The 15,302-nt window shown below is 39.8% G+C and overlaps 2 protein-coding genes across 3 annotated transcripts; both read left to right on the forward strand.

The window, feature by feature from the left end:
* Positions 1–227: 227 nt before the first annotated feature.
* Positions 228–6,125, forward strand: mle (maleless). Of its 2 annotated transcripts, XM_068291572.1 has the most exons (5): positions 228–589; positions 665–1,202; positions 2,443–2,761; positions 2,837–3,524; positions 3,675–6,125. In XM_068291572.1, exons 1-5 carry the CDS (start codon positions 514–516, stop codon positions 6,041–6,043), a joined length of 3,990 nt encoding a protein of 1,329 aa, XP_068147673.1. In that variant the 5' UTR covers positions 228–513; the 3' UTR covers positions 6,044–6,125. The 2 variants fall into 2 exon arrangements, with proteins under 2 accessions (XP_068147673.1, XP_068147674.1); XM_068291573.1 differs by lacking the exons at positions 228–589; positions 665–1,202 and adding an exon at positions 2,245–2,340.
* A 380-nt stretch (positions 6,126–6,505) lies between these two features.
* Positions 6,506–11,677, forward strand: BubR1 (Bub1-related kinase). The gene is made up of 5 exons (XM_068290158.1): positions 6,506–6,945; positions 7,015–7,407; positions 7,467–10,532; positions 10,594–10,841; positions 10,910–11,677. Exons 1-5 carry the CDS (start codon positions 6,613–6,615, stop codon positions 11,358–11,360), a joined length of 4,491 nt encoding a protein of 1,496 aa, XP_068146259.1. The 5' UTR covers positions 6,506–6,612; the 3' UTR covers positions 11,361–11,677.
* The last annotated feature ends 3,625 nt before the right edge of the window (positions 11,678–15,302 follow it).

Genomic DNA, 15,302 nt, shown 5'->3' on the forward strand with positions numbered 1-15,302 from the left:
TTCTGCAGCGATGCCAGTGAATTTTTAACCAGTGCTGCCAAAAGCCGTATTCCAACTAGTGCTGCCAGATGTCACAAAAATTGGTTTTGACAATCGACTCAAAATTGCAACGACGGAGCTAAAACCTATCGAAAATCCACATTCCGGAGCAAAAACCTATCGAAAATGGACATTTTACCAACACTGATGTTTACCCCAGAGTATCTTTTGCAGTTCTCAACACTTACTGTCAGAATTGTGGAACTAAAAATAACCTTTAAAAACTTCAATATTGTTTTGTTTAAAAACAAAACATATAAACATTAATAATTAATTCGGCTTGCTTTGATAATATCAGCTAGAATACTTTGTGTAAGCAAGTAGGCATTGAGGGTATTAGCAGCTGGCAAAGGAGGAAGGCCTCCCTTAATGAACAAGTAAATTTCCAGTTACTTTGCTAATTTTACACGAGTTTAATTTTCTTTAAATAAAACGGAAAGAAAAGAAAATAAAAGAATATAACCAAATACAAAGATGGATATTAAATCGTTTCTATTCGAATATTGCTCAAAAAATCATACGGAGCCAAAGTTTGAAGTGCGGCCAACTGGTAAGAAAACCGAAAGCCACCCCACGACCCACTCCATTTTTCAAATATCGATTTGATCCCTTATTTTTTTCGCAGGACCTAAGCATCGGCAGCGTTTCCTTTGCGAAGTGCGTGTGGAGCAGTGCCCGTATGTGGCCGTGGGCAATTCCACCAATAAGAAGGATGCCGAAAAGAATGCTTCACGCGATTTTGTGAATTATTTAGTGCGCATGGGAAAATTAAAAGCCGAAGATGTGCCGGCTGATCCTGGAGTATCATCGTCGTCATCCCATGAATCATCAGCAATGCACCGAGGAGGTAATAGTGGTGGAGGCAATGGCAATCGTGTCTTTGGCGGTCAATCTGGTCCCCAGGATCTGGGTGAGGCATATCGTCCATTAAATCATCAGGGTAGTAGTAGTAGTATGAGTGATAGTGGACGCGATCGTTTCAATATCATTGATCATATCCAAGAGCAAAAGGATATGAATGAAGCAGAATCGATTGATGTGAACGCCGCCATGCATGGCAATTGGACCATTGAGAATGCCAAAGATCGTTTGAATATTTACAAACAGGCAAATAATATACGCGATGATTATAAATATACACCCGTGGGTCCGGACCATGCTAGGTATGTATGTCCTTTGGCAACATTTTGGTTGCTCGATTATGTTTTTTTTTTTTGATTTTCTGAGAGCTGCGTTCTGGATTAAGTCCCAAAATCTGGCACGCAGCCCAATTGTTTAATTTTCTGTGTGCATCTCTTTGTGGGCAGCAAATTTTTTGAATTTGGAAACGCTTTCTAAAGCGACGGCGATGGAAGCCTTCAGAGCGACATGGCGTCCAAGTAAACAAAAATTACGATTTCCATTTTAAAATAGATGAAGCAGAGAACTGAAATGTATATTTTATGTGGGATCAATGCCAAATTAAAACCTTTATAACAGCAAATTACTTTCAAGAGAATGCAGATGCTCTTAAAAGTAGTTTATAAAGTGAATATTATTATTTTTGAATCCATAATCAGATATAGCCTCGATCAATAGCTATCTTGAATGTTTTGTACAGAATTGTACAAATGCAATTAAATTTTTTATGGGAAATACCCGACCCATTCTAATTACACAGTATCTACCACTACCAGCATTTACCTTAGCCCTTAACAAATTTCTGTGATAACTGTGATAAAGCTTCTTATTTAAATATTTGTTGGAACATTGACCACGAACCGGCTTAAATTTCAAAAAGGTCGTAATCTCAACAAGTGCATATAAATATTTTAGACATTTTCAAAAAGTTTCGGGCATATCTTTTAAAAAGGAGTTTAAAGTATATGCTCCTAACAAATTGTCAACAAAATATTAATCATTTATATATTTATTTCGGCTTTAAACTTTGTTACTCTAGCTATAAATCGAGTTCAAATCATAGCTTGAATTTCAGTAATTTTATTATATCTCTCTTCATTATTTTGAGTCCAATTCGTAAATTTGTTTTATTTGGATAATATAGAATCAAAAGGGGATGTTGTTTTGAACTAGTTAAGCTTATCTTGTTGGGTGGAAAAAAAAGGGGGAAGTAAATAATTTGATCCAATAGAAAGAAGTATGACACCGCATTGATAAACATTTCAGTTCCCTGATCTATGTTGCCGCATAAACACGAACAACATCATCATCATCTTCGACATTGTCTTCTAATGGGCGCCATGTGGCTCTGAAGGTCGTTTCACCTTTAACTTACTAGCTGCCCACAGTTGCGCACATTTGGTAAGTAATTCCTTCTTTGGAGTGTTGATCCTTTTGATATCTGTATTATTTGCACTTGGACTATTATAAGAGTTTCTTTTCACTAATAATGACTTAATTTAGGAGCTTCATGGCCGAGCTTTCTATATATGTTCCGGCGCTTAAGCGTAAAGTGACAGCTAGGAATACGGGCTCGAATAAGAAATCGGCCAGTAAGTCGTGTGCATTATCTCTGGTGCGCCAGCTCTTCCATTTGAAGGTTATTGAGGCCTATAGTGGCACACTAAAGAAAAAGAAGGATGAGGAACTTAAGCCATATCCAGTGAAATTGGCCCCAGAGTTGATTGAAAAGATTGATGATGTTATCAAAGAATTAGATTTGCCGGTGGTTAATCCGCGAAATATCAAAGTTGAACCGGATGGTGCTCCATTACCTTTAATCGTAAGTGATGAATAAGTAAATACCTAAAATGTTTCGGCAAGCCTACAACTTTGTATTTGGTATTCCCCTTTGCAGGTGAATAACAATCGTGTGGATACATCCCAACCATCGGGTGAACGTCAAGAGGTTTCTGTTATTCCCTGGGCTCCACCCAAACCAAACTGGAATGCCTGGCATGCTTGTAACATTGACGAAGGCGAATTGGCTACGGCCACCATCGATGAGCTATCGATGAAATTTGAACGTCAATTGCTGGAACGTCGACAAAATAACACGGAATATCGCACATTCTTGGACTTTCGCGATAAACTGCCAATAACCGTCATGCGTGCTGATATTATGCGGGCCATCAATGAGAATCCGGTGGTCATTATACGCGGCAATACAGGTTGCGGCAAGACCACTCAAATTGCTCAATATATACTCGATGATTACATTAGATCTGGACAGGGTGGCTATGCCAATATCTATGTAACTCAACCACGTCGAATTTCAGCCATTTCGGTTGCTGAGCGTGTGGCCCGTGAGCGTTGCGAAGAATTGGGTGATTCGGTGGGCTATTCGGTGCGTTTTGAATCGATCTTTCCCCGGCCCTATGGTGCCATATTGTTCTGCACGGTTGGTGTTTTGTTGCGCAAACTGGAGGCCGGTCTACGCGGCGTCTCGCACATCATTGTCGACGAGATTCACGAGAGAGATGTGAATAGTGATTTTTTGCTTGTCATTTTGCGTGACATGGTGGCCACTTATCCGGACTTACATGGTAAGCTTTGCAAGCAAAGATTAATTGTTTAAAAAAGTCTCTGTCACATAATCTAATAATAACTATGGTTATTTGAGGATAATTAATTTAAAAACAAAGTTTTACGTTTGTGTTTTATATATTTCCTTATTTCTTGTTTATTCTTTTCAGTGATTCTGATGTCGGCTACTATTGATACGACTCTCTTTGCCAAATATTTTGGTGGTTGTCCAGTTTTGGAGGTAGCAGGACGTGCCTTCCCTGTGGACCAATATTTTTTGGAGGATGTTCTGCAAATGACCAATTTTGTGCCATCCATGGAGTCGCGACGCAAACGTCGAGATGCCGATGATGATGATCAGCAGGTGGAAAAAGATGATCGCGAAGAGCCCGAAGTGAATTATAACAATATTATTGAGCCAAAATACTCGGCGCAAACCCGCAATGCAATGGCCGCTTTATCCGAATCGGATGTTAGCTTTGAGCTACTCGAAAGTCTATTGGTTCACATCAAATCAAAGAATATACCAGGTGCTATTTTGGTATTCTTGCCCGGATGGAATTTAATATTTGCTTTGATGAAATTTTTGCAAAATTCGCAATATTTTGGCAACTCACAATATCGTATATTGCCATGCCATTCGCAAATACCACGAGATGACCAGCGTAAGGTATTCGAACCAGTGCCCAAAGGTGTGACCAAGATTATATTGTCCACCAATATAGCAGAGACATCGATAACCATCGATGATATTGTCTTTGTGATAGATATTTGTAAGGCACGTATGAAGCTTTTCACATCGCACAATAATCTGACCAGTTATGCCACTGTGTGGGCCAGTAAAACGAACATGGAGCAGCGTAAGGGACGCGCCGGTCGTGTGCGTCCAGGATTTTGTTTTACCATGTGCTCGAAGGCTCGTTTTGCGGCCTTGGAGGATAACCTAACGCCCGAAATGTTCCGCACGCCTTTGCATGAATTGGCTCTGACTGTGAAGCTTTTGCATTTGGGAGGTATACATCATTTTCTGTCCAAGGCATTGGAGCCACCGCCGGTGGATGCTGTTATCGAGGCGGAGGTATTGCTACGGGAAATGCGCTGCCTGGATGCCAATGATGAGTTGACTCCGCTTGGACGTCTCTTAGCCCGTTTGCCCATTGAGCCGCGTTTGGGCAAAATGATGGTACTGGGCACAGTTTTCGGATGTGCCGATTTGGCTGCCAGCATGGCCTCATATTCCAGCACCTTTTCCGAGGTATTTGCCTTAGAAATTGGCCAACGTCGTTTAGCCAATCATCAGAAGGCATTAAGTGGTATCAAGTGTTCGGATCACGTGGCCATGATTGTTGCCTCACAGATGTGGCAGCAGGCCAAGCAACGTGGCGAACAGGAGGAGATGAATTTCTGCGATTGGAAGGGTCTACAGATGTCCACCATGAATGTAATGTACGATGCCAAGCAGCAATTGTTGGATCTTTTGTTGCAGGCTGGTTTCCCAGAGGAGGCCATGATTTCACACAAAGTGGATGCCCATTCAACTGATGATCACGTCTTGGATGTCGCCTTGGGTTTGCTCTGCCTGGGTCTGTATCCAAATATATGCGTTCACAAGGAGAAGCGTAAGGTCCTGACCACTGAATCAAAGGCTGCCCTTCTGCATAAGACTTCGGTGAACTGCAGCAACTTGGCCGTTACGTTCCCGTATCCGTACTTTGTATTTGGCGAAAAGATTCGAACTCGTGCCGTTTCGTGCAAGCAATTGTCAATGGTGGCTCCGTTGCAGGTGATGCTCTTCGGTTGCCGGAAAATCGATTTGGCAGCCAATGGCGTTGTTCGCTTGGACAATTGGATGAACTTTGAGATGGATCCAGAGCATGCCGCTAAAATTGGAGCACTGAAGCCAGCTCTGGAGGATCTTATCACTATAGCTTGTGACAATCCGAACAATGTACTTAAATTGGATGATTCCTATGCCAAGTTAGTGGATACTGTACGAGATTTGTGCATTCAAAATGCTGGTGACTATGGAGTAAAACGTGAAAACGGCATAATGCCGAATCAGTCGCGGCAATCTGGATTTGGTGGTAGATCAGCAAGTGGAGGTGGTGATGGTGGTGGACCACCCAAACGAGCTCGGTTTGACAGCGTATCCAGTAGTAACTATAGCGGCAGTAGTGGTGGCTACGGAACAGGAGGCGGTGGACGCTATGGCGGAGGTGGCAACAGGAGCCGTTACGGTGGCTTTGGAAATGGAGGTTATAACGATGGCAATCGTAACCGCGGCTATGGATATGGAGGAGGCAACAACGGAAATCGAGGCGGTGGCTTTGGAAACGATGGAAATTATGGCAATCGAGGCGGTGGTAATGGCAACGGCGGTGGCGGGGGCTTTGATGAATATCGAAATGACAGTCAAAGTAATAATTATGGCGGCTTTGGCAATGGAGGAAATCGCAACAGTGGCTTTGGAGGACAAGATTTTATACAAACTGGTGACGGAGGCGGTGGCAACAATTGGGGAGGTCGCTTCAACAATTGAATTATTTGATCTACAAGCATACTTACTCTCAAATGCATAATTATGGAAAATAACATAATAAATATGTTTACATTTTTTAATACATACATTTGTTTCATTTGCATTGTAATTGCCAGCTGCATGATTAAGTTAAAGAAAAATGATAAATCTGAATTTGAAGATCAACTAAAGTATAACGGTTAAGCGGGTGTAGATGAGGAGCCAGATATGTTAAATTAGCCAGATAGTTGGCATTTTTCTTTGTAACAGCGGATTTCTATATGGAAAAGTGATCTTCATGTACATGTTTTCTCCTGTATTTAAATTCAAAGTCTGTATAAATTAAATTTAAATTAAACAGTCGGCTGAAAACAGAGTGTATTCTAAAATTAATTCGGGATAAAATAATGTAGACACATTTGACATTAAATTTTAGAAAATAGGTAGCGCTGCCAACTCTGTGCTAGTATGGTCACACTGGAAGTGTTGGCGTCTCCTTGTATTCAGCGCGCTTTTTGTTTAAAAACTTGTGTTTATTTTAATTCAAATATATATATTTCCTGCAATTGTTAATTGTTTTTATATTTGTGATGGATTTCGAGAATGCCAAAGAGAACATACAACCATTGGCCAGCGGGCGCAATGTGAGTCTTCTGCAGGCATCAGTCATATGTCAAGATGGTGGACCTGGACACGAATTGTTGGCCCAGCAGCGCAAGCAAATGGAGGAGAATATTGAAACATATGAAGGCGACGATCCCCTGACACCTTGGTATGATTACATCTGTTGGATCGAACAAAGTTATCCGGCCGGAGGCTCTGGATCTGGTTTACAGGCGGCCATGCATAAATGCTTAACGAAGTTCGAGCAAGATGAACGCTACAAGCAGGATAGACGTCTAATTAAATTGTTTATTAAATATGTGAGTTGTAATTCGGGAGTACGTTCAAAAATCTTTTACATTTCACTTTTTTTCTCTGGTCGCGTGTAGATGAAGAACCAAAAGGATCAACTGGAATGCTATCAGCAGATGTACAATAGTGGCATTGGTACCATGCTGGCAGATTTCTATATAGCCTGGGCTTATAGTTACGATTTGAGTGGAAATATGAGCAAGGCAGATGATATTTTCCGTCTGGGTATATCTTGCCGGGCGGAACCATTAGAAGATTTGCGAGAAGCACATCAGCACTTTGGTTACACGGTGGGACAGCGCGTCTTGCATACGGGAGAGAGGGCTGAGGAAGCAGTCCAAGAGTTAAATGAAAGACGCCTGGCCTTGCAATCTCTACGTGGCCAGAAGCTAAGGAATGTCAATACCATAACGGTGGGCAGTATAAGGACGGGAGCAGCGGTTCGAAGTCAAATGCCCGGAGTCGTAGAGGTTGGTGATAGACAAGTATCTAAGAAATAATCTACTAATGATTTTCTTTCCCATTTTAGAGTCAGGCAAGTCGCACACGTCCTAATCTTGTACGTCAGGTGTCTGTATATCATGATGAGAATGCTGATAGTAATCTACCCATTGCTGTTCCTCCATTACCCGATGCGGAGCCCAAGACCAGTTTGCGTTCGATCATTGATGCCACACGGCAGCAGGAGAATCTAAAAGAGCCAGTTGGATGGAATAAGGCACATGCCAAGCCCTTTAAGCCATCCAAGATATTTGGTCGTCATGCTCATGCCCCAGAATTAGGATTTGGCATTCATGTGGACGAGCAGAAGGTGCTGCCATTTAAGTTTCCTCCCAATTGGGTAGAGAAAAATAAACCTCAAGAGCCTTGGATTACACCAGTTACCATTGAAGATGAACCCAATCCCAAAGAACTGCCATGCTATAACAAATGTATGTGCTACCCTCTTCCCAATTTAGAGTTCTCACCAGAGGAGTACATGGCCTATTATCGTATGAGGCGTATTGATCCTCAGCATCGGTTTGTCAAAAAACACAATAAATGGTGGTCATCGGGCATGGAGGCAGGAGTTCGTCGGTTCCCAAACTATCCATCGGCTTCTAGGCCACAAACATTGGATGAGTTGGACAAGTATTTTAAACCACCACAAACGCCAGGTTTTCAATTTAATTTCGCTGAAATTTACAATGATGCAGAGCAGAAAGAATATCAAGTAGAGGAACTTTTAGCAAACAAGTGGAGGGAGAAGAGAAATATGACTGTGCTCGATGACATGGATATGGAGGAAACAGTTTGCTTACCGGGGGAAAAGATGCCAAGGCGTAAAAGTTTCTTTCCATCATCTTCAAGGAAGTCTATAATGCCTTCAAAGCCCGCTAATTCTATCATTTTAGAGGAGGAGGAGGAAGACGTGCATAAACTAGATCAATCTAAAAGAAAAGAAACTGCAGTGCTAAAAGAACAGTCACAGATGCTGTTACCTGGACCTTCAGTCTGTAAGACTGACAGACCAATGCTTGATTCAACCCCACTAACAATTCCAAGCAAGAGTTGTCTTGCTTCTGCTCCTTCTCCTGTCCAAGCTCCTGTTCCTTCTGCTGTCCGAGTTCCTCTTCCTGCTCCAATTTCTCTACCTGCTCAAGCTTCAGTTCTTAGTCCAACTCCAGCTCCAGCTTTAACTGTTGATCCAGACTCCTTCCTAACTCCTTCCCTTCCTCTAAAGCCAGTAAACGATGGAGATAATTTTGTTGTGCCTGCTCCTCCGTCTCGGCCTAAGATTGAGATTTTCTTAGATCCAGAGGAAGCAACACCTCAGCCAGCAGCTGATAAGCCCACATCGAGCGCCTTCTTTGATGCAGATGAAACGTGTTCCACACAAATGTTCAACATATTCATAAAAAACCAAGCTGTCAGCACACCAAAAGCTCCCCAAAAACAAGCACCAACACGTCAATTTGGTACTCTGCTTAAACCTCAGGAAGTAGAGCCTCCAGCCTCTGTTCCAGACGATCCTACTCCGGCTACAAATGCTTCTCCGGGCGAAACGGTTTCTCCTGTGATGCGCAAGCAATTGTCGACAATATTGGAGACTTCCGAGCATGGTACTCAGAGCTCAGCGGCGACCATTGGTACCACCAAATCAACCATAACATCAGCCAGTTCATCTAGTTCACCGTCATCGGAATGTACACCAGGACCATTGAGATATCCACGTATGCCTAACATTGGCCTATCTATGGTTGGCGAAGAGCCTGAGCATCAATCTCTTCTACAAGCTGGAAATTTTACACGCCGCGAACTCTGGGAACCGAATGCTCCCAGTGGCCCTCTTATGAAATCTATTCGTTTCCAAGAAGATAAGACAGAAACTGTTCCCAGGCCGCACCAATTATTCCGTTTTCAAGAAGATAAGACCGAAACTTTACCCAAAATGCCATTAACTGAAGTTGCAAACTCTTCCAAAGTGCTTAATGTGCCAGAGCCACCAATGCTTTCTGCTGAATCCGATAAAGGGGATAATTTCTTTAATCTGTTTTGCAAGAGCCCAGATGCCAATAAAACTTTTGGTTCGCCCTTGCGACAGGATTGTTCGAAAAAGAGATGTGATCAACCCACGCCTGATCTCTTTAAAAAATCTCAAAAGGTGCTTCCTTTGCCTCAAGAGGTCAGTAAATTAGCTGAATCCTTCATGGCGGACTTGTCCTTTGTGCCGGAAACACAACCCCCGCCTAAGCCCAAGAACTTTGAAATATTCCTCGATGAAACTGTGCCAGAGACACAGCCACAACTCAGTCCATTAAAGCAGAATCATTCCATAAAAAAGGATGACATTCGATCAACTCATCTGACTGATTCATTTATGAAAAATTGCACAGAGCTAAGCAGTTGTCCTGCAGCTAGCATGCCTATGCCAGCAGTTTTGCCATCATCTGCTAACTCCTCATCTGCTTCAACGCTGAAATTTCTGAGTGGTCTCGAGAAGTCTCCAACAGGAAAATGTGAGAATTTTGAATTGAATGCGGCTACCGAAATGTTTGCCACCAACATAAGTATGATCAAGAATTCCACATTGCTGCCAGTGCCACAAATAAATCCTCCGCTCCCGTTGCCAATTGAGGAGCCTGGTGATCTTAGTATCTACTATAAGAAAACTCCACTTACGCCCAAGCAAACACAACGCTCTTGGTCGCAACCGGATCAAGATGAAGATGGAGATTATCTTCATCCAGTTAAAGGGCCACTAGAACAATCCGTACTCAATGAGACACTAGCCGATACAAATGTGAATCCTTTCAATGCCGATCTTATTGCCTCCCTGTTGGAATCCATTGACTTTACCTTGTACATTGAGAAGCTGCCACATTGCCAAATGATGCGCGATGTCAAGAAATTACAACCCAATACAGAAATTCATGTGAATGATGAACACTTTAAGGTACTCAAATGTATTGGCAAGGGAGCCTACGGTTCTGTATTTTCCGGCAAGCATGTGAGAAGTGGTAAAAAAGTGGCCCTTAAGCAGGAGCGTCCCACCAACTACTGGGAGTATTATGTGGGCCTTGAGGTGCACAGTCGTTTGACTAGTGAGCAAATGGTATGATATATTTAAGAAATATATATTTATAATTTGTTTTAATTTAATTATATTCCTACAGATTCCTGCTTTTATGTCCATTGACTATGCTTTGGTCGGTAACAATTCAAGTGTCTATATATCCGATTTTTCGCCTTTTGGCTCTTTAATCGATGTTTGCAACAAAATCAAAAAACATACCAATCGAAATGTGGATGAATATGTTGTTATGCATCTTAGCTGTCAATTATTGGATATTATTGATCACTTACATGCTATAGGGATTATTCATGCCGATATTAAGCCCGATAACTTTTTACTTATGCAACCGTAAGTTTATATTTCTGAAGAATCAAACATTTTTGCTAAATCTTTTGTGTTTCCTTTTTGCTTTACAGTTTGAGGGCACAACCAAATGATTTGAGTCTGCAATTGATTGACTTTGGTGTGGCAATTGACACAAAACTCTTTCCACCCAATCAGTCGTTTAACTATATTAACAATGATGACATATTCAAGTGCATCGAGATGCGTACGGGTCGTCCTTGGACATATCAATTGGATTTGTTTGGCCTGGCAGGAGTTATGCATGTCATGCTGCTTGGTCGCTATATGGAGGTGGCCCAGCGTACGCCAAATTCAAACATTTGGTTGCCAAAGAACGCTTTGCCTCGTTATTACAATCAAATATGGGAATCCATCTTTCGTACACTCCTTAATATACGTGATTGTCGAACTATGCCAAATTTGCAGCAACTGAAAACTTTACTTAAATCCGAAATGGTTGAAAAGGAAAAATATGTTAATGAGGCGGTACACAAATTTAATGCCATATTGTCGCAGTCGTAAATTATTTCAACACCGCTGCATCGATAATTAGGGCAATCAATCACATAACGACTTGATCTTAAATATTATTTATATTATATATGTATGTATGTACTAATTATTTTACATTCCGCGTTGTCTGTTTGATATTGTGCCCAAAATAATAATCGATATTGATTTTTAATAATTGCTTATAGATTTGACATATCTTTTACTTATTTACCCCATTTTGCATACTGCTTTAATTAAATAGATCATGTGTGTTTTGAATATGGATATTATACAAATATATTCTGTTATTTATTAAACTATTCTATTCACCTATGTTAACTCATGAATATGATGTCTTTTCTTGCTATTGCAGTTCATATAAGTATGTTGTTCTGTTTAATGACTAAATCTGTGATTTATCTGATTCAATATGTTTATCTTGCCACGGAACGGAAAACGAATCGACGAACCAGAAGCTTTTGTGTGCGTTATGGTCAAAATCGCTTGGGCTGTGGTTGCGTTAAAACTTTTCAATCGTTTTACGATGCCATCCGCGTATAAACACAAATAATTTCAACCCAATTAAGCGGTTTTACGTAAATTTTACAATGCGGCTAACGTACCCAATTTCCACCATTCTACATTCTACCCCCCAGCCCACCATATCACCTCATCCCTTAGCCCCAGCAGAAGCCACCTTTGCCGCTTTTCATTTAACCGCCTGCGTTCATTTCGACCTCAATTCGAGTGCAATGCAATTTTGAGGTTGATACAAATAATTTTTGGTTACAACTCTGTGGCATGTTGCAAAATGAAGAAGATGTGAATGTCCTTTAAAAAATAGGGTATACTGAATTGGTTTAAAGGTTTGCAAACAGATTTGAAACTTATCGACTACTAAAAATATTCTAGTGAATAATTAATTTTCACATCCTTTTTCACACAATTCAACGCAAAATTATTCTAAAAATCATAAATTTTAAATAAAAAAATTATGGATTTATTGACAACTGTAAAAAATATACTCTTGAGATGACAAACATTTTGTCATCTTTTACTACTTTAAATAACAAAAATTTGCTTGATTGGCCTGTTTATTTATCAAGCATACTATGAAAAACATGGCATAAACAGGGAAATAACTTTCCCTTTAAAGATTAAGAAAAATTTTATATATTTTGATTCACTGTTAAAAAAGACATTGAAATTTTAGGTTTTTTTAAAGTAGCTAAAAATGTGATATAAAGGTAATTCAGGCTCGAGTACCCTGTAGCTAAAAATCGCCTCATAAGAACGAATTCAATACCTTTCGATACGGTTTTCGATGTTATTTATCAGAATTCTCAAAAGAAATAAAAAAGGTTATGCTTTAAATAATAAACAATTTGGCAGGGAATTAAATTAACAAAATTAATTGGAACGTTCTTCAAACGTTTTTCAAATAAATAGTTTGACTTAGCTTAATTTAGTTTAAACAAATTATGAACTATATTTTCAAATACTTCATATAATAAATTTTTTGCCGATATACTTCTACACCTGATCTGAAAAGTCCTAAGTCAGTTATTAGTTTTGTCATTGGCTTGGAAAATTGTTGCCATATGTATATCGGAAAATCTATAGTCTTCTATAGTATGTAAGTTCCAAGGGCATTTAATCAACGATGTAAACGTATATACAAACATATAACTTTGCCCATGATTACTTTTCATTTTTGTTTTTTTTTTTCTGGATTTTAGGGTGGGCGTGGTAGTGGCGCCATTTGCATTTTTGCATTTTATACAGCATTTGTCGTTGTTTCTGTTGTTGTTGTTGTTGTTGCTACGTTTCCGGCCATGTTCGCTGTTTGCATGAATGTGCGTTTGTGTCATATGTGTAGGTATGTGTGTGTCTGTGTGTGTATGTATGTGTAGCATATAAATCAAAGTCCAAGCAGCTCGACATGATTCACAAATGATCAAAACAGACGACCAACCAAACGCCGCCGTTGCCGCCATATGAAAGTCTTATAAATCAAAGTGCTGCTGCAGAATGCAGAACACAGGACGAAGGTCGCAGGACGCAGAACGTGGTCATTGCATGCGGTTGACTTTGACTGCCAACTGGAGCCCCCCTCCCTCGGCGGCCAGCACATCTCGTTGTGACTGTATGTGGAAATTTGCTGCCTGTTTGGTTTCTTGTAGTTTGTCACACAGCCAAGGATTTGGTTGGGGCTGGAGGGTGATGGACTTGTAAGAGTAGTTAGAAATCTATGGAACTTGTCATGGACATGGTCGGGTTTTCGAAATCTAGAAATCTAAGAAATTTAAAATTATTTTCCGATTCCCCTGTGTCACGCCTGTGTTTTTTTTTTTGGGTTTGATGGCATTGCGTATACGCAAAGTTGTCAGCACTAGACTAAGAGCAGAGGCAATTTTGGGTTCATTTGATATTTTTGGGGCAAATTTAAAGCAATTTTCTATGGGTTTTCGTTTGCTATTTGCCAAGCAATTGTTGTGGTTTCATTTGATCGCACACACACACAGAAAAATACATATATACATACATATGTATATTCCGTACACATACATACATAGAGAAACGAACGACAAGTACAAGGAACTTGTGATGCAGCTGCAACAGAAACCAGCCGGCTGGACTCACATGATTTATGCAAATTGAAAATGACCTTAGAACCTGCCACACACTCTCTTTTAGACACACACACACACACACACACACACACACTCACATACATACACACTGGCATACTCTCACATGTACACTGACCATTTACCATGTTTTGTGAGAGAATTTTTCGCCTCTTGTTGACTTGATTGTGGCAGCTGCTTGCCGCTTAGCTGCTGCTTTTACTCCTCCATCTCCATACTTTAGCTGTATTTATTGTTGTTGTTGTTGCTGGTGTTGCTGCTGCTGCTTTTGCCATGCATTTTGCATCATAAAGTATTTTTACCCCATTATTTCATGAAATTCACATTTATTTTGCAGCTGCTCAGGGCAAAAAAGCAGTGGACCACCGCTCATCCATCCATTCACCCATTTTCCTCCACTCACTTACCATCACTCCCGCCACCTTTGCCACGAAAATAGTTAGAGCTTTCCATAGCATATGAACATAGGGGTACCCCTTGGGGTTTTGCCAAATAAAAACGGGGGAAGCAATTTGGGATTCCAGCTTTAAGGTACCCTGTAGGCGTTCATCCGAAAAAGCAGTAAACAAACATTTGAAGCTATCCTTTGATGGAAAATTTTCTTTTGTCCTTGCTTAATTTATATAACACAAAGGCACGAAGCATTAAGACCTCCAGAGGATAACAGAAGAAACATAAAAAGATATCATTGATGAAGATCAAATATTAACTACAGGATAAAAGACGACAGAGACAAATAGATCGATTTTCCATAAATGTTTTAATTTTTCCTCCAATCATATATTATTTCTTAACGTTCAATAAACCCTGTGACTTTTTGTCTACAGGGTACTTAAATATTGATCAAAATACTGAAACAAAGTGCATGTCTACTAAAAATAATGTTTAGCTATATTAGAGCATCATCAGTGTATTATAAAATTCTTTTATAAATATTTGATTAATATTTTTATACATCCATTTTTTGTTTTTTTGAGTTTGATGGTTCGTTAACTATGCATTAACCAAATGAATGCATTTATGTAATAGTTTTTTTATTTTTGCAATTTTTTCAAATTATTTAAATTTAATCAACTTTTTACAAGAAAATTATATTGCATGAGTTGAAAATACTCTTTTCATAATCTAAATAACAATACAAGTGAACTATACTAAGTTAAGTATAAACATCGATTTGGGATTAATTTAGTTCACTCAAAATATTTTCAAGCTCTTCATTTCAATCATTTTTCTTTTTGAATTTTTGTGAATTTATAAAATTTATCTTTCTTAAGTAATTTGAAAATTCAAGAGGAGAAAAGTCTCTTCTTTTTTCTCTCAA

The sequence above is a fragment of the Drosophila tropicalis genome, unplaced genomic scaffold (genome assembly GCF_018151085.1).
Source record: "Drosophila tropicalis isolate 14030-0801.00 unplaced genomic scaffold, ASM1815108v1 contig_593, whole genome shotgun sequence".
Lineage (NCBI taxonomy): Eukaryota > Metazoa > Arthropoda > Insecta > Diptera > Drosophilidae > Drosophila > Drosophila tropicalis.